We start from the raw sequence: 25,890 nt of genomic DNA, 5'->3' as shown, positions 1-25,890 counted from the left end.
GACGCCATGGTATTAGCACTGCCCCCTGTACCAGTAGCGAAGCCTTCTCCAATTTCCTTCTCAGGAATTTTATTTGGTAGACTGAGTGGCTGCCCAAATACATTTCTCACAAAGGAGCTGAAGATAGAGTGGCAGTAGGTGCAAGTTTCTCCAGCCTGTTAGATATTAGAGGGTGAACGGCAGCACATTGGATCAGTGGTTAGCACTGAAGCCTTGCAGCGCTGGGATCCTGGGTTCAAATCCCAGCAAGGACAACATCTGCAAGGACTTTGTATGTTCTCCCCGTGTTTGCGTGGGTTTCCACCTCAGTAAAAAAGCAACCATAGAGTGTCCGGAAACCTTTCCACACACTTTTCTTAGCCAGGACTGCTTCTCAGCAAGGTTGGACGGTCCCACCAGAAAATCCGCTGATGTGCCTTGGCTTCTATCTCAGGAGAGTTCATGATAGCGCTAACTTTGCAGCTGCTATTAGGCTCTTGAGCGGGGGGGAGAAAGGTGAGCCCTCAGAATCAAATCCTCTGGTGGGCACAATGATTTTCAGTCTGAAACAGCTTCTCAGTGGGAGTTGTATTTCACCACAGCCGTATTCTTTAGCTCATGAAAGGACTGGCATAGAGGGAAACCGTATCTACCCCGGCTGTCATTTCTCCGTCACCAGGTTCCACACATTGTCACACATGACCATGCCTGGCTGTATGTTCAGCGGTGAGAGCAAAAAATCAGGCTGCTGTGTTACACCTTTCAACAACTCTGCAGCGCTGGGCGGTTTGTCAATTAAGCATTAATCATGTTATCTTCAGCACAGCCTGTTGCCGCTTGGTCAAGGCAGTGCTGCAGTGCTGTCAGCTTGTGACTGATGTGGACATTTCGGAGATGGAGGAGGAGGTGCATGAGCTGAACAATTTGATTACATTGAGGTTAAATTGGTGACGCTGTTTTTTATACTAAAGAAAGATCCTATTGTTTTGCTTTTTTTAAGTTTTTTTTAAGACAAATGCATTCACCGGGAAATGTCATTTCAACATTTTACAACCTTAGCTGGCAATGTGGTGTGTGACACATCATCAGATGTTTTATTTATGATGGAGGGACTCTGAAAGTCATAAAGCCTAATTTTATAGGAACATCAGATGGACCTTACTATTCTTAAAAGGCCAGCAGTCGGCCCTCGCTATAGTTAAAAGGCCATCAGCCGGCTATGCTTTGTTGTTCCCATTATTAACAAGTGGGTCTCCTATACTGTTATTGCGCATCCAGTGACTGCAAGGGCTGCCAAAAATTTGGACACAACCCAATACCCGTTTGAAGAGACATAGAGGAGGGTCTCAGTTAAAAAAAATGTTCCCATTATAAAGGAGCGGGTCTCCTAAAGTGGTAATGCCCATGCTGTGACTGCAAGGGCTGGCAAAATTTGGGAAAAACCACACTAAGAATTTAAAGACACACGGAGCAGGGCCACAGTAACAAGGTACGACATGTTCCCAATAGAAAGAAGAGGGTCTGCTATACAGTTATAGGGTATGCAGTGATTCCAACGGTTGACCAATTTTAGGAAAAACCCTACTAAGAATTTAAAGACACACAAAGCAGGGCCACAGTAACAAGGTTACGACATGTTCTCATTAGAAATGAGAGGGTCTGGTTACAGTTATAGGGTATGCAGTGAGTCCAATGGCTGACCAATTTTAGGAAAAACCCCACTAAGAATTTAAAGACACATAGAGCAGGGCCACAGTAACGACAAATTCCCACTAGAAAGGAGAGAGTCTCCAATAGTGTTGGCCTATGCAGTGAATGCAAGGGCTGCCAAAAATTTGGTGGCACTTCAATGCCCCTTGGAAGAGACGTGGAGGAGGGCCTCATAAAAAAATGTTCCCATTAGAAAGGAGCGGGCCTCCTATACTTGTAATGCCCATGCACTAAGTGTATGGGCTGACAAACATTTATCCCTGGGGAGTATACATGAACATACTGTATCAAAAAAAATTTTTACGGGCATCATAAACACCCTTTAAAAAAATTATGTGGGTGTTGCATCACGGACCACGGTCACCCTGGTGATATGGTGGTGGAGGATGAGGAGAAGGAGGAGGACAAGAGCAAATAGACAAAATCAGGAAGCGTATACCCATGTGTGGGTGTGAAAAGGTGCATGGGAATACACCTCTCAAGAAAAGACACTGGATTGGAGTTTATGTAACGCTACTATCATTCGGTGGTATTGAGAAGTCCGGCCCAATCCAGCCCTTGTTCATTTTTATAAGAGTCAGCCTGTCAGCATTTTCAGTTGACAGGCGGATGCGCCTATCGGTTATAATTCCACCAGCGGCACTAAAAACCCGCTCTGATAAAACGCTGGCGGCAGGGCAGGCCAGGACCTCCAAGGCGTACAGAGCCAGTTCATTCCACGAATCCAGCTTGGATACCCAATAATTATAAGGCACAGAGGAATCACGGAGGACCTTGGTTTGGTCGGCAAGGTACTCCCTCAGCATCTTCCCAAACTTTGCACTCCTTGTGAGAGTACCCCGCGCCTCAGGGCTTGTCCGATGGGAGGGTCTAAGAAAACTCTCCTAGAACTTTGACAGTGTTCCCCTGCCTCTGCTGGATTGAAGTTGTGTCTCTCTCGCCTGTACTCCTTGGTTGTCCAACGAACTGTGACCTCTGCCGCCAGCGTTTTCAGATGGGAATTTTTTTAATAGTTCCGCAACAAGGGCCTTCTGGTACTGCCCCATTTTTGTAGACCTGTCCGCCTCAGGAATTAGAGATATAAAGTTCACCTTGTAGTGGGGGTCTACAAGTGTCACCAACCAGTAATGCTGTCACCCAAAATTTTGAGAACGTGAGGGTCATGGGAAAGGCAGCGTAACATAAACTCAGCCATGCATGCCAGACTGCTAACAGGCAAGACTTCCGTGTCCTCACCAAGAGGATGACTGACCATGCTCTCCTCCTCCTCCTCTCTGTCCTCTGGCCATCCACGCTGAACAGATGGCATAAGAGCTGTGCATGAAACTAGCTATAGTGCATGAAACTAGCTCCTGTTCTATAGAGCATGAAACTAGCTCCTGTTCTTCCTCCTCCTCCTCTTCCTCATTGCCACCAAATCCACATTGGGATGAGATGAGGCTTGGCTGTGTGTAATCACCCTGTATGGTTCCTTGCTCCATCTCATCGTGCTCCGCCTGCCATGCATCCTCTTTGATTGTGACAGAGAGCGTTTCAGAAGACAGAGAAGCGGGATGGTGACGCTAATTATGGCATCATCGCCGCTCACCATCTTGGTGGAGTCCTCAAAGTTTTGGAGGATGGTACATATGTCTGACATCCATGTCCACTCCTGAGGTCTTATATGTGGAGCCTGAACTGAATACCGACGGCCTTGTTGATGCTGGTAGTCAACAACTCCCCTCTTCTGCTCACAAATCCTTCTCAACATCTGCAGTGTAGAGTTCCAACGCGTGGGGACATCACACCCCAGTCTGTGAGCCGTAAGCTACAAACGCTGCTGAAACACGGCAAGGGCGGCGGAAGATGTAGCTGACTTTTTAAATGGGCACACAGGCAGTGTACTTTAACAAGCAGCTCCGGGTAGGATTTGAGAAACTGCTGAACCACGAGGTTAAGCACATGGGCCAGGCATGGTACGTGTGTGAGCTCGCCTCGCCTCAGAGCCGCCACCAGGTTACGGCCATTGTCACACATGACCATGCCTGGCTCTAGGTTCAGCGGTGTGAGCCAAAGATCTGCCTGCTCTTTCAGAGCTGTCCACAACTCTTCAGCATTGTCCGGTATTTCACCTAAGCATATTAGCTTCAGCACAGCCTGTTGCCGCTTGGCCGAGGCAGTGCTGTAGTGCTTCCAGCTTGTGACTAAGGTGGTCATTTCGGAGATGGAGACTGAAGAGGAGAAGGAGGCTGAGGAAGATAAGGTGCAGGAGCTGTCGACCGTGGGGGCAACCCTGATTGACCTGGGTCCATAATCCTTGGCGTCGGGAGGGCGTGTTTCGTCCCAAGGTCCGACTGGGTCCCGGCTTTCACCATGTTAACCCAGGGTGCCGTCAGCGAGATGTACCGTCCCTGCCCACAAGGACTTGTCCACGTGTCCGTGGATAGGTGGACTTTACCGGTAACTGCGTTGTTGAGGGCACGGCTAATGTTTTGGGACACGTACTTGTGTAATGTGGGGACACACCGAGAGAAATAGTGGCGGCTGGGGACCGAGTACTCAGGGACGGCCGCTGCCATCAGGTTGCGGAATGCTTCTGTCTCCACGAGCCTAAAAGGCAACATTTCGAGCGCAAGCAGTCGTGAAATGTGAGAATTTAGTAGTGTGGCCTGTGGGGCGTTGGCTGCACATTTGAGCTTGCATTCCAAGGACTGGAGTATGGACAACTGAACGCTACGCTGGGACAAGGACATGGACGTGCTTCCTGATGCTGCTACTTGAGAGTGGGCAACGACAGGTGCAGTGCAGGAGGCATCTTCGCATGCACCATGTACAGGGGATTGGCTTGCATCCACAACAGCAGAAGAAGTAATGGTGCCACCCGCAGACACTGTTCCTGGACCCTGGGGTTCGGCCCACAAAGTCGGGTGCTTTGCTGCCATGTGCCTGATTATGCTGGTGGTGGTCAGGCTGGTCGTTTTGCCACCCCTGCTGATGCTGACATGGCAGGTGGTGCAAATGGCCTTTTTGGGGTTATCGGCAGAGTCTTTCAAAAACAACCAGACTCGGGAAGACCTAACAGTTGTACTGGCAACTTCCTTCGTGTTGGTGTTACGGGGAACTGTTGACTGCCTTCTGCCTGTGGCCACCACACTGCTTCTTCCTGCCTGTTGGGGTGCTCTGCCTCCCTCCCCCTGTATGCTGCTGTCCTTGCTCTGCATGTCTTCCTGCCAGGTTGGGTCAGTTACAATATCATCCACCACCTCGTCTTCCACTTCCGCACCCTGGTCCTCCTCCTGACTTTCTGGCAATTGTGTTTCATCATCATCCACCTCTTGTGACACTTTCCCACCGTCGCCTTCGTGTGACTGTGGCTTCTCAAATATTTGGGCATCGCTGCATGCGATCTCCTCTTGCCCCACTTCAAGTGGACCGGGCGAGAGGCCCGAATCTATAAATGGAAAAGTGAACAGCTCTTCAGAGTGTCCAAGTGTGGGATCAGTTGTCTCCGGGCACTCGGCATGGTGGGAGGAAGGAGGATCAGGGTGAAGAATATGTGGTCCAGACTCACGGCTACTGAGACTTGACCGTGTGGAAGACAGGGTGGTGGTGGTGGTGGTGGCTAAGTGACTGGAAGCATTATCCACTATCCAACCAACAACCTTTTGACACTGCTCTGGGTTCAATTGTGGTGTGCAGCGGTACCCTAGAAATTGGGACAGGAAGGTCGGGCGAGAAGATGTGGGTGTTTGTTGTGGCACAATTTCAACTAGCCCACGGCCTTGTCCTCGGCCTCTGCATGCACCATCACCATCACGTCCAGTTCCCCGTCCCTTGCCTCGTGCCTTGCCCATTTAAAATGGAGGACAGTATCTTCGACGCTCACTACAAATGATTGAGTTTGGAGCGAACTTATATGTGATCCTTTTGACAGAGAAAATACAATTTTAAATACCTGGCCTGTAGGTAATTAGTTTGAACAGCAAACTGCTGTGAATTGCTTCACTGACACACTGAAAAAAATTTTTAATGAAAGCCACAAATTGGCAGTATTTTCTGAAAATGTATATGTGACCCGTGTGACGGAGAAAACACAGTTTTAAATAGCTGGATTTTTAGCGCTGTAATATGGAAAGGACCTGGCTGTATTCTGCAGTGCCAACAAGCAAATGGTGCAGAAAAACGGTGTTCTCTGGATTGCTTTTTAAGCAAATTATAAGGATTAAGATGCATAAAAAAAATATTCCTGGCCCCTGAGACATGGGCCTATTTCTAGAAATATGTAACAGCAGCAGAAGGCAGGACTGGAATGGAGCCTCTTGTGCTATATGCACTGCAGTGTGATATATACACTGCCTGCCTGCCTATATACACTGCCTGCCATCTCTGCAGATGGACTGTTTGTTAAGATGGATATGTGAGACTCTGGAACTCTCTGGGAGAGGAAGTGGTGATGTCCAACTCACTTAATGAGTTCAAGAGAGGCCTGGACGCCTTTCTTGAGAACAATAAAATTACATCTTATGCTTAGTTAATTAATCCAGGGATTTAATCTGACTGCCAGATTGGTGTCGGGAAGTGAATTTTTCCTCAATGATGTAAATTGGCCTATACCGCATGGTTTTTTTTTTGCCTTCCCCTGGATCAACGCTGCGGAATAGCTGCTGTGCACAAGAAATAGGCTGAACTGGATGGACACTTGTCTTTTTTCGGCCTTATAAACTATGTAACTAAGTAACTATGTAATGTACGGTTTTTCTCCCTACACTACCTAATACACAATTAAATCTCTCCCTAGCTCAGCAGCAGCTCTCCCTACACTGTCTGATCGGGAGTGACTGACGAGCATGGCGGCGCCAGGACTGATATACACCTGATGACGCTGTGCGGCCAGCCAATCACTGTAATGCCACAACCAACATGGCTTCGGCATTACAGTGCATGGCAGACAATCCCTGCATGTTCATTGGCTCTCTAAAGAGCGGCAAACATGCAGGGAGGAGAACCGAGTTCCCGCCCGAAAACCCGGAAATACTCGCCGAGCTTGTCAAGCACCATGATGCTCGGGCGAGTACCGAGTAGTGGCGAGCACGTTCGCTCATCACTAGTGCCCACTTAACATTAAGAAATGTCCTGAGTCTCCCCCATGTACAGCTCCCCTATACATAGTATGATACTCTCCTATACACAGTATAATGCCTCCTTACTGTATAGCACCCCCACACAGTATACTGACCCCTTTAGTAGCCTCCAAACTGTTGGCCCCACACTGTATGATGGACCCCACACTGTGCAAAGACCCCACATTATCTCCCACACTGTATAAATAGCTTACATATAGTATAATGCACTAGTGATAAGCGACCAGTTTGAGGTGTTTGGATCACACAGAAAAACATTTGTGAGACGCAGAACAACTGAAAAGATGCTGGAAGAGTGCCTGACGCCATCTGTCAAGCATGGTGGAGGTAATGTGATGGTCTGGGGTTGCTTTGGTGCTGGTAAAGTGGGAGATTTGTACAAGGAAAATGGGATTTTGAATAAGGAAGGCTATCACTCCATTTTGCAACACGATGCCATACCATGTAGACAGCGCTTGATTGGAGCCAATTTCATCCTACAACAGGACAATGACCCAAAGCACATCTCCAAATTATACATGAACTATAGGGAAGAAGCAGGCAGCTGGTATTCTATCTGTAATGGAGTGGCCAGGGCAGTCACCAGATCTCAGCCCCATTGAGCTGTTGTGGGAGCAGCTTGACCGTATGGTGCACAAAAAGTGCCCATCAAGACAATCCAACTTGTGGAGGGGCTTCAGGAAGCATGGGGGGAAATTTCTCAAAATTACCACAGCAAATTAACAGCTAGAAAAAGGTCAGCAATGCCGGAATTGCTGCAAAGGAGCATTCTGTGATCAAAGCAAAGTGTGAAGGAGAAAATTATTCTTTCTAATAAAAATCATTATTTCTAACCTTGTCAATGTCTGGACGATATTTTCTAATCATTTTGCAACTCATTTGATAAATAAAAGTATAGAAAACACAGAATTGTCTGGGTGACCCCAAACTTTTGAACGGTAGTGTATATATATATATATCAGGTATATCAGAAGGCAGCACTCCAAATCATTTTTAAGAAAAAATGGACTTTATTGAGCCCAAAAGGCAACGTTTTTTGTCTTTGGGTCACCATTAGTGTTGAGCGAGCACTAAAATGCTCGGGTGCTCGAAGCTCGGGCCGAGCTCGCCGTGATACTCGGGTGCTCAACCTGAGCAACGAGCCCAATGTTAGTCTATGGGAGACCCGAGCATTTTTGCGGCGGCACCCCCGGCAGTCTGTAGAAAGCCTAAAAAGTGCCCAAAACGATAGTGACAGTGCTCAAATGACATGGGGACAGCATGGGGATCGCCCCAGGAAGCATTTCTGACCCCCAGGTCACTGCTGTCAACAACGTGGTCAGAGGTATTAAGCCACTTTTACAGGCTCACAATAAAACGTTCAAAAACTAAACTGAAACTGTTTTCCTGTGAAATATGTTAAGGAACATCCTTTCCAGGGTAAAGACTTGTGTATAAGGTAAAATAAATAACCAAAAACAAAAATACTCCTCCACACCTTGGGCTATGTTCACAAGTAGCATTTTTTATGCGTTTTTGCACTTTTGTATTGCTTTCAACCGTGACAAATGCATTCACCGGGAAATGTCATTTTAACATTTTACAACCTTATCTGGCCATGTGCTGTGTGACACATGCATAAAGTGCTGAAAAGACATGGGAACAGCATGGGGAAGACCCCTGGAAGCATCTCTGACACCCAGGTCACTGCCTAAAAGTGTGCCCATCAGAAGTGATCCTTGCCGCATCAGAAGATGCAGACTTGCAACTGTCCCTGTGCAAGTCCTTGTCCCAGGGCAGTGTTCAATTGTACCTCCCCCATTCCTTGCAATGCAAGCGCAAGTATGCAGCCAACCACCCACCCAACCCCAGGCTGCAATACCATACTGCTTGCTTGCTTGCACTTGAAATTGGGCCGTTTAGGCATGTGGAGGCGGAATTTGGCCACCGCGTCATGGCTGCATCGGCAGCCTGGTATCAATACTCAGTCCCCAGCCGCCCAGCGGCCGGGTCTCCACGCTGGGCGCCCAGCCGCCAGGGGGCGGCCGGGTGTCCATACTCGGTCCCCAGCCGCCCCTATTTGAAGGACAGCCTAACCACAAACACGTGGACAAGTGAATGTGGCCAGGGATGGTCCATCTGACTGACGCCTTCACACTGGGTTAATATTGTGGAAGCCGGGATACAGTTGGACACTGGGATGCAACACGTCCTCCATACATAGAGGATTGCGGGTTCTGGGTGTTAAGGGGACGGTTGCAAACAACTTTATTAAATAAAGCCACAGTTATAATTTCCTGGTGTATACCAGACTTGTTAAAATAGATATATTTGTGTCTGAACAGTCACAGACACCCTCAATTTTTTTTGTTTGGGGGGGGGGGAATACCAAAAGGTTAATAAGACGGGTATTTGTACAGTCTGACTGAGGAAAAAAGAAAAAAGACGCTACACTGTCTGATCCGGAGCGACTGTGTCCAAGATGGCGGCGCCCGGTTTTAAATACTCGAGGTGACGCTGTGCGGCCAGCCAATTACTGTAATGCCCACAAACAACATGGCTGCGGCATTACAATGACTGGCTGGCAATCCCTGCATGTTAATAGGCTCTGTAAAGAGCGCCAAACATGCAGGGCAGAGACCCCAGCTCCCGCCCGAGTAACCCGGAAATGCTCGGTGCTCGCCGAACATCCCGAGTAGTGAGATGCTCGGGCGAGTACCGAGCAGTGTCTAGCATGCTCGCTCAACGCTAGTCACCATCATGCCCAAAGACATCCAGCTGGCCCGCAGGATCCGCGGGGAGAGGGCTTAGATCTGCCGGGCACCGAGGACAACACAAAGGCTCTTTTCAGAGCCACCAAATCCTCCCACAAACGAGCTGAGTCCTGCACTGATTCTGCGCTTATGTGTCACCCTGGCCTGGATGCCACAAATATAATAAAGCTGTGTCTGAGAGCAAGAGGGAGGTTCTCTGGTCAGGGGAACATTAGCATGCAATACCTCCTGTCTCAGGCCAGTAGGGGGAGCAGGCTGCCCCTATAAAAGCTGGAACTGGGGGCAGGGTTAAGGAGAACTGGACGACCTGTCTCTGGATTGAGAGGTGTCACAGAGCAGTGAGGGACTGTTGTATTGCACCCTAAGAGGACGTGTGGCAGTAGGAGAGCCACAAGCCAGAGACAAGAGGCGAAGAGAGCCTGTCCTGGCAGATAAAGAACCAAATTTACCAGACTTTGGTGTCTGAGGCTGGGAGGATTCCACGTCCTACAGCAGATAACCAGTCCGCAGGGGACTGTACGTTCCTTGGCCTAAGAAGCCCGGAGGTTCCGCCACACCAGAAGGGACCAGCAGAGCCGTACCAGGCCGGGAGAAAAATGGAACCCACATTGCAAACCATACGGGCGAGAGGACACGGTGAGCTCGGGACCGTGGGCTGTTACCCTACCAGGAGGAGATAGCCAGAAGGAGCGCAGAGAGCACGGTAGGCCTACACCCTCACCCTGACCAGGGCCAATTTCCCAATTGCTCTCAGACATCCAGGTCCCCTCCTAGCCGGGACTGTTTGTGGGTCAGTTCACCTGTTCTAATAAAGACCCTGGACTGCAACCTGTTGTCTGTGTGCTCCTTGCTCCTCCAGCACTAACGGTACTGGGACGCCCTATACCATCACCCCCATCTTCCATTATACTGCCCTGGGGCCGCACTCTTCCCGTGGGGAGTCACATTATCCCAGCTGCATACATCATCAGCCCCAGCGGTCTACCTGGCAGCGGCGGTACGCACTGACCGCAATCCACAGGGTGGCGAAGTCGGACACACCAACAGCGCGTCGCAGACTACCACTGGTCTGACCACCCTGGGCCACGGAACCGGGTAGCCACTACTACCCCCATCGTTGCCCTATTGCCCGGATCCGAGTGCCCCACGGCCCAGGGGGCGAGTCACTTATTCTGTTCACTAATCGCAGTGAAGTCACTAATGGATCATTGTGGCATTTCGCGATCTTAGTGCAGGACTGAGCACCTGTAATGTTTCTCCGTATCCGGAGCGCAGTCATTATTAATAAAGTTACCGCACTGATTACATTTACTACATTTAATACTGATCCAATCATCCGGGATAATCTTGTGTCCATGTGGATAATAGAGAACGAGGACTCACATTATACTGCACTAAACGGGGTTATAGCATCACTATATGGAGTTATTTAGCACTATTTTCTTTTTAGCACTTTTTGTGAAGCATATAGCACTATATGGGGGTTCACATTAATATATGTTGTATATACAGCACTATATTGAGGTATCCAGCACTATATGGGTGTAGAGAGAACTATTTTGTAGGATACATTACTACATGAAGGTATTTAGTTCTGTATGGAAGGTATATGGCAGTAGGAGGGGGATACTGCATTATATGGGAGTATACAGCAGTATATAGAGGGTTACATGTATACAGCACTTCACAGGGTTTACAGCACCAGCTGGAGATAATGCTGCACTATATGGGGTATAATCTATCTACTATATAATTGTCTGGCTGGCTGGTCTGGTCTGTCTGGTCTGTCCCCGCGTCGCTCATTGGTCTGGCAGCAGCGAATCAGCGCCGTGGGATTTCAGAAAAAAGATGGCGGCCGTTAGCGGCTCATCTGCGGGACGGAGCTCAGCGGCGTTGCAGCCGGGAGATGAGCGGCGCGAGGCGCTCATGTCCCGGCCGGTAGCAGCGGAAGGACCGCCGGCGTCGCTGACCTCCATGCGGAAGGGAGGACCGGGGAGCGGCGCTGCGGGTCCGGATACTTCTGCTGCGAGCGCCCGCTCATGTCCTGGGTTCTCGCAGCGGAAGTAGCCGCACAGGCAGCGCCTCTCCCCGGTCCTCACCAAGACGATTCGATGATTGGTCGCGGTCTTCGGACCCGACCAATCAGTGATCTTAGCGCAAAAGTTAAATACCGCTGTGCTGATTGGTCGCAGACGCTGCCCGCGACCAATCACCGATTTGGGCGCCAAATTTAAATATCGGCCGCGACCAATCAGCACAGTAGTGTTTAACTTTAGCCGCAAGATCAGTGATTGGTCGCGGGCCAAGACCGCGACCAATCACCGATTTGTGCGGCACATTTAAATAGCGGCCGCGACCAATTGGATGTCAGCGCCGCTCCCCGGTCCTCCCTTCACACCCTTGCCGCACGGATGCCAGCGGCGCTGCCTGTGCGGATACTTCCGCTGCGAGAACCCGGGACATGAGCGGGCGCTCGCAGCAGAAGTATCCCGACCCGCAGCGCCGCTCCCCGGTTCTCCCTTCACACGCTAGCCGCTGATGTCCCCACAGTATCCGCATGGTGTTACAAAGATCCGGACATTTGTGTTAAAAATCGCTGATTGGTCGCTGGCGCTGCCCGCGACCAATCACCGATTTGGGCACCAAATTTAAATATCGGCCGCGACCAATCACCGATCTTGGCTCCACATTTAAACACCGCTGTACTGATTGGTAGCGGACGCTATTTAAATGTGGCGCCAAAATCGGTGATTGGTCGCGCCCAGCGTCGGCGACCAATCAGCACAGCGGTGTTTAAATGTGGAGCCAAGATCGGTGATTGGTCGCGGGCAGCGCCAGCGACCAATCAGCGATTTTTAACACAAATGTCCGGATCTTTGTAACACCATGCGGATACTGTGGGGAGATCAGCACCTAGGGTGTGAAGGGAAGACCGGGGATCGCCGCTGCGGGTCGGGATACTTCTGCTGCGAGCAGTCGCTCATGTCCCGGCTTCTCGCAGCGGAAGTAGCGGTACAGGCAGCGGCGCTCCCCGGTCCTCACTAATACGATTCGCTGATTGGTCGCGCTCTCCGCACGCGACCAATCAGTGATCTTGGCGCTAAAGTTAAACACCGCTCAGCTGATTGGTCGCGGCCGCTGCCCGCAACCAATCACCGATTTGGGCGCCACATTTAAATAGCGGCCGCGACCAATCACCGATCTTGCCGCCACATTTAAACACTGCTGTGCTAATTGGTCGCGGACGCCAGCCGCGACCAATCAGCGAGCTTGGCGCCAAATTTAAACAACGCTCTGCTGATTGGTCGCGGACGCTAGACATAGTTACATAGTTACATAGTTACATAGTTTATAAGGCCGAAAAAAGACAAGCGTCCATCCAGTTCAGCCTATTTCTTGTGCACTGCAGCTATTCCGCTATTCCTGTACCATGCGGTATAGACCAATTTACATCATTGAGGAAAAATTCACTTCCCGACACCAATCTGGCAGTCAGATTAAATCCCTGGATTAATTAACTAAGCATAAGATGCAATTTTATTGTTCTCAAGAAAGGCGTCCAGGCCTCTCTTGAACTCATTAAGTGAGTTGGACATCACCACTTCCTCTCCCAGAGAGTTCCAGAGTCTCACGGCTCTGACCGTAAAGAATCCCCTTCTATGCTGGTGCAGGAACCTCCTTTCCTCCAGACGCATAGTGTGCCCCCTCGTCTTTGTCACCATCCTTGGTATAAACAGGTCATGGGAGAGATCTCTGTACTGCCCCCTGATGTATTTATACATGTATATGAGGTCTCCCCTAAGCCTTCTCTTTTCCAACGTAAATAGGCCTAATTTTGACAACCTCTCTGGGTATTCTAGTCCCTCCATTCCCTTTATTACCTTAGTCGCCCTCCTTTGTACCCTCTCTAGCTCCAATATGTCTTTCCTGAGCACCGGAGCCCAGAACTGTGCACAATATTCTAAGTGCGGCCTTACCAGCGCTTTATACAGAGGAAGAACAATGCTCTCATCATATGCCCCTATTCCTCTTCTGATGCATGCCATGACTCTATTTGCCTTCGCAGCTGCTGCCTGACACTGGGCACTCCAATTTAATTTGCTATTAACCAAGACGCCCAGGTCCTTCTCCATGTCAGATTTCCCCAACGGTTTCCCATTTAATATGTATGGGTGACTGCTGTTTTTCTTTCCCATGTGCATGACCTTACATTTATCGGCATTGAACCCCATTTGCCATTTTTTGGCCCAACTCCCCAATTTATCTAAATCCTCCTGTAGCTGTGCCCTATCCTCATCTGTATTAACTACTTTACAAAGTTTAGTATCATCTGCAAATATTGTTATTTTACTATGCAACCCTTCCACTAGATCATTAATAAATATATTAAATAATATAGGGCCCAAGACAGACCCTTGAGGCCCCCCGCTAGTAACCCTGACACCCCCTGAGCTTACTCCATTGATAACCACCCTCTGCTTTCTATCACTCAGCCAGCTATTTACCCACTCGCACACATTATCCCCCAGACCAAGCATTCTCATTTTATAAACCAACCTTTTGTGTGGCACGGTATCAAACGCTTTGGAGAAGTCAAGGTATACAACATCCACTGACTCTCCCCGGTCCAGCTGTGAGCTCACCTCCTCGTAGAAGGCCATCAGGAGCCATCCCTCATGAATCCATGTTGATATGGAGTTAGACAGTTATTATCATTAAGATATTCTACAATAGCATCTCTAAGAAATCCTTCAAACAATTTACCCACAACAGACGTTAAGCTGACTGCTCTATAGTTCCCAGGGTCACTTTTAGACCCCTTTTTGAATATTGGTACCACATTTGCTTGGCGCCAGTCTAGTGGGACAGTCCCTGTCCATAAAGAGTGCTTGAATATAAGATACAGCGGTCTGTCTATCACATTACTTAATTCTTTTAGTACCCGGGGGTGTATGCCATCTGGGCCTGGTGACTTGTCTATTTTGATATTATTTAGGCGTTTCTGAACTTCCTCCTGGGTTAGGTGGGTGATATTTAGCGGAGGGTTTACTTTATCACTCTGCATTTCCTCCGATAAATTGTTTTCTTTTGTGAAAACAGTGGAGAAGAAGCTATTGAGTAGGTTTGCTTTACCCTCATCGTCCTCTATGATTTTACCCAGGTTATTTTTCAATGGGCCAACGCCATCAGTTTTAATCCTTTTACTGTTTATATTGTTAAAGAACAGTTTGGGATTCGTTTTACTTTCCTTGGCAATTAGTCTCTCTGTCTCCTCTTTTGCTATTCTTATTTGTTTCTTACAGATTTTGTTTTTTTCCCTATAAGATATTAGCGCTTCCTCGCTGCCTTCTTGTTTAAGTTTACCGAAAGCCCTTTTTTTGTTTTTCATTGCCCTCTTGACGTCCTTATTTAGCCACATTGGCTTCCTCCTATTCCTAGCCCTTTTATTCCCATAAGGTTTGTACCTTCTACAGTGACTATGTAGGACTGTTTTGAAAATTTCCCATTTTCTATCCGTGCTCCTATTACTGCAGATACTATCCCAGTCTATAAGGTGAAGGGCATCTCTTAGCTGAAGTTCAGTGTTTTTGTGACTCCCTTGCTGGGCACCTACTGAAGCACATGTGGAATTGTATAATGTTGGGGTCACTATTTCCCAGGTGCCCCCCGACCTGCACCTCAGTTATTCTGTCTGGCCTGTTAGTTAATATTAAGTCTAAAAGGGCCGTCCCTCTAGTTGGTTCCTGCACAAGTTGTGACAAATAATTGTCTTTGATAATTGACAGAAACCTGTTTCCTTTCTGAGATCTACAGCTTTCGGTTTCCCAGTCTATATCGGGGTAGTTGAAGTCCCCCATAATAATCACCTCGTTATTTTTTGCTACTTCGTCTATTTGTCTCATTAATAGACTTTCTGTGGCTTCTGCTATATTTGGTGGTTTATAACAGACTCCTATGATAATTTTATTATTGTTTTTTGCCCCATGTATCTCCACCCATAAGGACTCAACCTCCTCATTTCCCTCCCATACATCCTCCCGTATTGTAGGCTTTAGACACGTCTTTACATATAGACAGACTCCAGCCCCTTTCCGACTTCTCCGATCCCTTCTAAACAGACTGTAACCCTGTAAGTTAACTGCCCAGTCATAGCTTTCATCTAACCATGTCTCCGTTATTCCCACTATGTCATAGTTACCTGTAGATATTTCTGCTTCCAGTTCATCCATCTTGTTTGTCAGGCTCCTGGCATTTGCTAGCACGCAGTTTACACGATTTTGTTTTGTTCCAATCTTCTCCCTGTGGATTGTATTAGAAATGTTCTTATCTCCCTTCCAAGTATCTTGTCTTGGACCTTCTTTGTCGCACTTCATATCGTTCATTAGTATGTTCTCTGGTTGCATGTTCGTGTCCGGCGTTTTTCTTCCCATCCCCTCTTCTTCTAGTTTAACGCCCTCCTGATGAGTGTTGCGAGTCTCCTGGCGAATGTGTGCTTCCCGGGTTTGTTGAGGTGTAGTCCGTCTCTGGCAAGGAGTCCGTCATAGAGGTAATTCACACCGTGGTCCAGGAATCCAAATCCTTGTTGTCTGCACCATCGTCTCAGCCAGTTGTTCACATCAAGGATCCTGTTCCATCTCCTGACGCCATGCCCGTCTACTGGAAGGATAGAAGAAAAAACTACCTGCGCATCCAGTTCTTTTACTTTCTTCCCCAATGCTTCAAAGTCCTTGCAGATTGTCGGTAGGTCCTTCTTTGCAGTGTCATTGGTGCCAACATGTATCAGAAGAAATGGGTGGACATCCTTGGAACTGATGAGCTTTGGTATCCTATCGGTAACATCCTTGATCTTCGCCCCTGGGAGGCAGCATACTTCTCTTGCGGTTATGTCCGGTCTGCAGATAGCTGCTTCTGTTCCTCTCAGTAGTGAGTCTCCCACCACCACCACTCTTCTTCCCTTCTTGGCTGTCCTTTTTCTTGTCGCTTCTGGGTGTTTCTGGGTGCTCTTTTCTTTTTTGCTTGCTGGTAGTTCCTCATCCTTAGGTGTGCCATCTTCGTCCTCCACAAGTCCTTGGAATCTGTTTCTCAGTTGTGTGGTTGGTGGTGTCTCCATGGTCTTCTTGCTTCTTTTGGTCACTTGCCTCCACTTGTCTGCCTCTGGAGGTTCTTTGATGCTTCCTTGACTTTCCGTGACCAGTAGTGACGCTTCTGTTCTGTCCAGGAAGTCTTCATTTTCCTTGATGTGTTTTAATGTCGCAATTCTTTCTTTCAGTCCCCGCACCTTTTCTTCTAAAAGAGCCAGTAGTCTACACTTCTGGCAGGTGAAGTTGGTTTCAGCTTCTGGTCGATCTGTGAACATGTAGCACATGCTGCAGCTCACCATGTAGGTTGTCACATCTGCCATGCTGCTCCTTGTCCCTGCTGACTTGATGTCTGTCTTCTTTCTTGTGATACCCTAGGATAAACAAATTAAACAAATTCGCGCGCAGTCAGGCGATGCTTTCCAAGCAGCTGGTCCCGGCTGTACCCAACGATCTTCTAGCTGAAGGAGACTCTTCGCTTTTCCCAGAAGGCACCTGGAATATGCAAATTGTCCTCTTCAAGCTTCAATCCCCGTCCAATCAGCGAGACTGGCGCCAAATTTAAACAACGCTCTGCTGATTGATCGCGGTCGCTGGCCGAGATCAATCAGCAGTATTGGCGCAAAATTTAAACAACGCTCTGCTGATTGGTCGCCGGCCGCGACCAATCAGCGATTTTGGCGCCAAATTTCACACCCGCTTTGCATCGCTCTGCTGATTGGTCGCGGTCGCCGGCCGCGACAAATCAGCAGTATTGTCGCCAAATTTAAACACCTCTTTGCTGATTGGTCGCGGTCGCGACTAATCAGCGATTTTGGTGCCAAATTTAAACACGCTCTCCATTCCTCACTAAAAAGGTTTGATGATTGGTCGCGGCCGCCGCCCGCGACCAATCAGCGATTTTGGCGCCAAATTTAAACACAGCTCTGCTGATTGGTCGCGGCCGGCGACCAATCAGCGATTTTGGTGCCAAATTTAAACACGCTCTCCATTCCTCACTAAAAAGGTTTGATGATTGGTCGCGGCCGCCGCCCGCGACCAATCAGCGATTTTGGCGCCAAATTTAAACACAGCTCTGCTGATTGGTCGCGGCCGGCGACCAATCAGCGATTTTGGTGCCAAATTTAAACACGCTCTCCATTCCTCACTAAAAAGGTTTGATGATTGGTCGCGGCCGCCGCCCGCGACCAATCAGCGATTTTGGCGCCAAATTTAAACACAGCTCTGCTGATTGGTCGCGGCCGGCGACCAATCAGCGATTTTGGTGCCAAATTTAAACACGCTCTCCAGTCCTCACTAACACGGTTCGTAGATTGGTCGCGGCCGCCGCCCGCGACCAATCACCGATATTGCCGCCAAATTTAAACACCGCTTTGCTGATTGGTCGCGGTTGCCTAACGCGACCAATCAGCGTTTTGGGCGCCAAATTTAAATGCCGCTCTGCTAATTGCGCCCCGTCGGCTGCATACCTATTCTAGAATACCCGATGCGTTCGAATCGGGCCACCATCTAGTCTATCTATATAATCGTCTTATCCCGTCTGTCTGTCTGTCCAGGAAATCCCGCGTCGCTCATTGGTCCGGCAGCGGCCAATCAGCGCCGCGGGACTTCTGAAAAAAGATGGCGACCGTTAGCGGCTCATCTGCGGGACGGAGCTCAGCGGCGATGCAGCCGGGAGATGAGCGCCGTGAGGCGCTCATCTCCCGGCCTGTACCAGCAGAAGGACCTCGACCGCTGGACCCATCTGCGGGATGGAGATGCAGCCGGGAGATGAGCGGCGCGAGGCGCTCATCTCCCGGCCGGTAGCAGCGGAAGGACAGCCGGCGTCGCTGACCTCCATGCGGAAGAGAGGACCGGGGAGCGGCACTGCGGGTCAGGATACTTCTGCTGCGAGCGCCCGCTCATGTCCCGGGTTCTGGCAGCAGAAGTACCCGCACAGGCAGCGCCGCTCCCCGGTGCTCACCAAGACGATTCGATGATTGGTCGCGGTCTTCGGACCCGACCAATCACTGATCTTAGCGCAAAAGTTAAACACCGCTGTGCTGATTGGTCGCGGACTCCAGCCGCGACCAATCAGCGAGCTTGGCCCCAAATTGAAACAACGCTCTGCTGATTGGTCGCGGTTACCGGTGACGAATAATCAGCATTATTGGCCCCAAATTTAAACACCGCTCTGCTGATTGCGCCCGGTCGGCCGCATACGTATTCTGGAATACCCGATGCGTTAGAATTTATCACCCAGTAGCACAGCGATCTGACAGCAGCGCTCATTTGCATGGCCGGGCTATATATTCCTCCGATCTGGGAGGAGCAGGATCATTGCTCTTCTCTCTTGTGATCAGACCTGTCGTCTCTCATCATGCCTGATCCCGCCAAGTCTGCGCCAGCGCCCAAGAAGGGCTGCAAGAAAGCCGTGACCAAGACCCAGAAGAAGGACGGCAAGAAGCGGAGGAAGAGCAGGAAGGAGAGCTACGCCATCTACGTGTACAAGGTGCTGAAGCAGGTCCACCCCGACACCGGCATCTCCTCCAAGGCCATGGGCATCATGAACTCCTTAGTCAACGACATCTTCGAGCGCATCGCAGGGGAAGCCTCCCGCCTGGCTCACTACAACAAGCGCTCCACCATCACCTCCCGGGAGATCCAGACCGCTGTGCGCCTGCTGCTGCCCGAAGAGCTGGCCAAGCACGCCGTGTCCGAGGGCACCAAGGCCGTCGCCAAGTACACCAGCGCCAAGTGATCTGCTGCTCCGCCATCACCCCGAAGGCTCTTCTAAGAGCCGCCCACACCCTCACTACAAGAGCTGCTGCTCCGCTGCCTCGTGGAGCTCCGTGTCCTGTACCTCTCATCAGGGAACATGTGGCTGCACTCAGCGGCTCATAGTGCGTGGTATATCGGGGATACAGGGGAGCTGTATATAGAGACAGATGTTCTCATTCTGCAGAAATAAACTCCCGTCCTCTCCCGGAGCGCTGGGTCCTAGATCCGCTTCTTCTATTCTTCAGATTTAACCCATTCAGTGCGCACCCTTTGCTCTCCAGATCGGTTGATGCTTCTGATCGATGTTAATCTCCCAGATTGATGTATTTCGAGGTCTGGATCTCATTGTCATTAATGGTAACAGATCCGGGTTCTCCTGTGGGCGGAGCCGGGGTTCTTCTTAGTGCTGATTGGTTGATCGCTGAATTTGAATCTCCTGCTCTTTGGCTGATGGCTTCTCCGCTCTTTGTATCGTCTGTACATCGCGCGGTGTCCGGTCGGGCGGCTCTCGGACGATCCGCTCGTGTTCATTGATCGGCGGCCGCTCTTCTCCCCCCCAGGGGTCTGATCCCCGGATTAGTGGCGCAGTATCCGCTCCTATAATACCGGCTGCGGGGAGGAGCGGGATGTGATCGGCTTCATCCACCTTCACATGTGGATTATAGAGGACGAGGACTCCGGGGAGGCGGCGGATGATGGGGGTAGTAGTGAGGAGCAGCCGGCCACCAATAGGGGACGCTGTAGGTGATCGGTGGCGGCGCCTCCTCACTGTCTGCAGGCGGATTCCTGGAGATAAGATTCCGTCCAGTGAAGTTCTCCGCTTATAACGACGTCTCGCTGCTTCATCCTGTGCAAACTACAACCTGACACAGAGCAGAATATTCAGCATTTTCTTCTGCTCCAAGTCCCAGATCCTGTCCCCCTTCATGGAGTCACTTGTGCAGATCGGGAGCGATGGATGTAACAAGTCCCCGGGCAGCTCCATCCCCGAGAAGAGGGAAAGTGCCTCATATACAAAATCATCCAGAAAATCCACAGCGGAATAGAATTATTAGTAAAATTATTAATACAATTATTATCACGTTTTCTATTGGATGAGAAACTCATGTGACCAATGGAACTGGCTAAGCTCCGCCCCCTGCAGCTCATTGGTGATTCCCCGAGTCTCTTCTCTATTGGCAGCATCAGATCCGTTCAATGACAGGAGAGGAGGGCGGGGCAGCAGAGTATATAAGGCGCAGAACACGGTCCCGTCTCCACACTCCTTCACTCTTCGTTATTATTTGCGTTGATCGTCACTATGTCTGGACGCGGCAAATAAGGAGGAAAGGTCCGCGCTAAAGCCAAGACCCGCTCATCCCGGGCAGGACTGCAGTTCCCGGTCGGCCGTGTGCACAGGCTTCTCCGCAAGGGCAACTACGCCCAGAGGGTGGGCGCTGGCGCTCCGGTCTATCTGGCCGCTGTGCTGGAGTATCTGACCGCTGAGATCCTGGATTTGGCCGGCAATGCCGCCCGGGACAACAAGAAGACCCGCATCATCCCCCGACACCTGCAGCTGGCGGTGCGCAATGACGAGGAGCTGAACAGGCTGCTGGGTGGGGTGACCATCGCCCAACATCCAGGCCGTGCTGCTGCCCAAGATGCTTGGGTATCCAAGCTGGATACGTGGATTGAACTGGCTCTCTATGCCTTGGAGGTCCTGACATGCCCTGCCTCCAGAGTTTTATCAGAGAGGGTTTTTAGTGCCGCCGGTAGAATTATAACCGATAGACGCATCCGCCTGTCAACTGAAAATGCTGACTGGCTGACTCTTATAAAAATGAACAAGGTCTGGATGGGCCAGACTTTTCAACACCAACGAATGATAGCATGGCCTTCATACCCAGACATGGGTATATGTAGCACCCTGAGGATTCGGCTGCTACAGGGGTATTGCACCTCAACCCAGAGGTGTGATATTCCACTCCCGGGTAAGGATGGAGTGTGGAACTGAGCTCGGTAGGCTGCATGCACTACACACATCCCATTTCCGAGGAGCAGACCGACGGTACTCCCACTTAGAAATGTGCAGGTACGACCGAGTCTGTTCCTGGCTGGAGTGGGAGGGGGGTGGTACATCCCAAGTAGTGTAGGGGCAGATAGGGGGAGCAGCCTGGGTAAAGATAGGAGCTCATTGGGTGCTGGTCACCTGAGCTCACACATAGAGGGTGTATATAAGGTGGGCACCAACTAAGAACAGGGTCAGTTGCAGAGAGAAAGTCAGGAGCAGAGGAGAAGAGAGACCCAGAGTGAGAGAGGAGAGAGAGAAAGACCCAGAGGCACAGCAGAAGAGGACTCTAAGATCCCAAACTAAATCCCCGGGTGAAGAGTCGGCACAGGGTACCGGAACCCAAGCTGGTGGGGGTAAAAACACTCCCCAGCCAGAGACCGGAGACCGTGGGCAGCGTTTGCCACGGTCACCCACCACATCCACCACGAAGGCATACCACGTGGAGGGTCAGGGAACCCAAGGCCAAGGGTGTCCCAACAGAAGGCCCGAGGGAGCTGGACCTGGGTGGATCACTGGTGGGGACGGCCAGAGAACGGGACAGAAGGAGGGCTCAGGGCCACGCTCCGGACTTGTTTGGGGGTTGGCTGGATCCAGGACCTGGTGGACGCAGCACGGCTCGGGTGGTCACTCGAAGCTGGAGTGACCAGTACAACATCTGCAGTAAGTAAACACCCTTAACTGCACAACCCGACTCTGTCTTCACTGCCGTCTGCACTGCACCACCACAACCCCCATCCTCTGCACCTGTCCCCCCTGAGGCTATACCCCACCCGTTGGGGGTTATACCATCACAAGCTGCACCTACACCATCAGCCTCAGCGGACCCTGCTGCAGCGGCGGCCACAGTGACCGCATCACAACGGGTGGCGTAGTCGACACAAAAGAACTCTTAATAACATCTGTAGGACTGCCACATAACACTGAGTTTGACGCCCTGGGCACGGGCCGGGTCACAGCCGCTCGGAGACTACAACCCCCCCCATCTGATCCGGTGCCGGGTATTCCCCTCAAAAAGGAATATGTCCCAGGGGGCGCGTCAACTTTGGCGTAGTCGGCAGGATTACGTGCCCGCAACACCCGGGTACTGCGTGCCTGAAGAAAAGTGCAAGTTTACCTCAGAAAGAAGTCTCCCGCCGGTTCCGGAGGGTCCACGCCATCGGACCCCATCACAGGTCGTTTCCCGCCGATTGTCCGCCATTTCCAGCTTGTTCCCGCCATCTGCAGAGTTTCCCGCCACTGGGCGACGCTTCCCGCCAAATCCGAAGATTTCCCGCCTTGGAAGAGCAGCGGACGCCATTATGGGCGTGCCAAAGGAGGGCAAGAGGCCGCCTCCCATCGTGGGCCGGGACAGAAAATGGCGCCAAAAGTGGAAACCGCCCCCACCAACAGAGACTGTGATGCTGGAGGTGTCTGTCAGCGTGAAAGAACTACCCCTGGAGCTGACAGTCACCGAGTTGCCCCGGGACCGCCCTCGAAGTGGGAGGAGACGAAAGAAGAGAACAAAGATGGGTGTCGCCTGGAGCAGTCTAGAGCGAGCTCACCCGGAGGCAAGAAGCCTGGAGAGGAGTAGCGGAGGAGCTTACCCGGAGATGGAGAGAAAGCAGAACAGCACCGGCCCGCTGGCCAGGAGTCTGCTAGAGACCGAGGAAGGAGAGCGGAGCAGCACCGGCCCGCTGGCCAGGAGCCTGCTGGAAGAAGAGCAGAGCAGCACCGACCCGTTGGTCAGGAGCCTGCTAGACACCACGACCCCACTAGGCCTAGTGGAGGTCCTTGCACAGCTCCCCCGAGACCGGGAGTGTGCACAGACTGCCCTGGAGGGCCTCGCACGGAGGATGGCCCGGGTACAGCGCGAGATATTGGCGGAATGGAGCCGGGAGATGGCCCAGCAAGCTGAGACCAGTCAACGGAGCACGCTACCCTGGAAGAGGAAACAGACCGCCTCTGAGGATGGCGCGGGAGGACCAAAGGCCGGAGACGGCGCCGAGAAGGGAGCCGAACGCATGGAGGCAGGTAAAGGGAACGTCTATACCCCAAACCAGGACACCGCTTACCTGCCCCAGCTCCCCGTCGCAGAGCCCGAAAGTCCCCCTGCTGTGCCCGTAGCCGCCATGTCACCGCTATGGACTAGGCCCCGACCGGAAGCCGCCGCAGCGACCCCTGTGACGTCACGCGCCTCGACCCGGAGCGTGACAAAGCAGGAAATACCACCAGCCTGGTCGCAAGGCCTAGTACCCCCGGGCGCCGCATCACCAACAGCGCCCCCTACCTCCGCGGAGCCTCCGGCCTGGTCGCAAGGCCAGGTAGCCCAGGGCGCCGCCGTATTAACGGTGCCCTTCACCTTCCAGGTGCCCCAGGCCTGGCCGCAAGGCCTGGGCAATCCGGGCGCCACCACCACCGCGCCCGCGCCCGTAAAACCAAGGGTGCCACACCTGGGGGAGGACTTGTTCAGCCAGCTCACATGGCCGGACGGGCGGCCCTTCATCTGGCCCGAAGAATTCCATGAGCTGGAACGGCAGCAGAGACTAGGGCCCTTGTGTGAGCCCCTGATTCCGGCTCCGAAGCCCGTGGCACGGGTCTCGCCTCCTCTGGAAGAAGCCCAATTTGAGTGGGACCCCACCGGAGAAGACCTAATGGGGTTCACTCAGGAAACCAGGGCAGCTGCAGCGGAGCGTGCTGAGTGTTGCCGACAGCAGCTCGAAGAGTTTGCGAGGGAGCGGAGAGAGAGGCGGGTCCGGGAGCAACAGGCCCAAGTACGGAGCGCCGAGCAGAAGAGCCGAACCAGGAGGGACCCCCGTGCAGCGCACAGTCCCCGTACCACCGGGACTGTAGTAAAGTTTAACCTGCAGCATGGGTGGGGCTTCATCAGAGACCACAACACCCCCGGCGACGTCTTTGTCACGCGCAGAGATGTGGAGTCCCATCTGCCGGAGGGGCACAGAGGTCGTGACCTTTATATCGGGGACGAGGTCACCTTTACCCGGCACAAGTGTGCCAAAGGACCTTACGCCCTCCATGTGCATCGCCTGACAGAGGAGGAGCTGCGATGTGAGGAGGAAGAGCAAGAGGACCCGGACGGGTCTGAAGTTACAACCAGCTACAAGCAAAGAGCAGGAGGAAGACGTTGTTGAGTACAGCGGAGTAGGTGCTGTAAATAGTTACCCGATCGGGGTATAAAGAAACTGTTGTTGCAAATATAGTCCCCGTTGGGACCAGCTGAGTGAACTGTTTACCCGTTTACCCTTAATCCCACAGGCTGAGGACTGTGAGCAGCCATTCCCTTTCCCTCCTTAACTGGCCGAGGACTGAGAGCGGCCACCTTCCTTGTATATAGTTGCGCGTCCTAAAGCGCCCCCTACCGGTTTTATAGGAAAACCAGTTTTCCAGAGAGACTGTCGCACTTTACCCGGTCACACGTTGCACAGTGACCGGAGGAGGAGCCAGAGGCGACGAGAATGTTTTATATTGATATATATATATATGTTGTTTTATATGTTTTATATGTTTATGAAAAATTTGTATGTTTTTGGTGTTATGTCTTACAGCCCGAGGACGTGCTGTGATTTACCAGGGGGGAATGTAGCACCCTGAGGATTCGGCTGCTACAGGGGTATTGCACCTCAACCCAGAGGTGTGATATTCCACTCCCGGGTAAGGATGGAGTGTGGAACTGAGCTCGGTAGGCTGCATGCACTACACACATCCCATTTCCGAGGAGCAGACCGACGGTACTCCCACTTAGAAATGTGCAGGTACGACCGAGTCTGTTCCTGGCTGGAGTGGGAGGGGGGTGGTACATCCCAAGTAGTGTAGGGGCAGATAGGGGGAGCAGCCTGGGTAAAGATAGGAGCTCATTGGGTGCTGGTCACCTGAGCTCACACATAGAGGGTGTATATAAGGTGGGCACCAACTAAGAACAGGGTCAGTTGCAGAGAGAAAGTCAGGAGCAGAGGAGAAGAGAGACCCAGAGTGAGAGAGGAGAGAGAGAAAGACCCAGAGGCACAGCAGAAGAGGACTCTAAGATCCCAAACTAAATCCCCGGGTGAAGAGTCGGCACAGGGTACCGGAACCCAAGCTGGTGGGGGTAAAAACACTCCCCAGCCAGAGACCGGAGACCGTGGGCAGCGTTTGCCACGGTCACCCACCACATCCACCACGAAGGCATACCACGTGGAGGGTCAGGGAACCCAAGGCCAAGGGTGTCCCAACAGAAGGCCCGAGGGAGCTGGACCTGGGTGGATCACTGGTGGGGACGGCCAGAGAACGGGACAGAAGGAGGGCTCAGGGCCACGCTCCGGACTTGTTTGGGGGTTGGCTGGATCCAGGACCTGGTGGACGCAGCACGGCTCGGGTGGTCACTCGAAGCTGGAGTGACCAGTACAACATCTGCAGTAAGTAAACACCCTTAACTGCACAACCCGACTCTGTCTTCACTGCCGTCT

The 25,890-nt window shown here is 51.5% G+C and overlaps 1 protein-coding gene across 1 annotated transcript; it reads left to right on the top strand.

The window, feature by feature from the left end:
- The first annotated feature begins 18,962 nt into the window (after positions 1-18,962).
- On the top strand, positions 18,963-19,381 carry LOC141164843 (histone H2B 1.1-like). Its single transcript, XM_073650466.1, has one exon. It carries the CDS (start codon positions 19,001-19,003, stop codon positions 19,379-19,381), a length of 381 nt encoding a protein of 126 aa, XP_073506567.1. The 5' UTR covers positions 18,963-19,000.
- Positions 19,382-25,890: the final 6,509 nt, after the last annotated feature.

The sequence above is a fragment of the Phyllobates terribilis genome, unplaced genomic scaffold (assembly GCF_046119375.1).
Source record: "Phyllobates terribilis strain yellow unplaced genomic scaffold, ASM4611937v1 Scaffold_10__3_contigs__length_209671492, whole genome shotgun sequence".
Taxonomy (NCBI): domain Eukaryota; kingdom Metazoa; phylum Chordata; class Amphibia; order Anura; family Dendrobatidae; genus Phyllobates; species Phyllobates terribilis.
The sequence above is the reverse complement of the archived record's forward strand: the minus strand, read 5'-3'. Positions and strand labels throughout refer to the sequence as shown.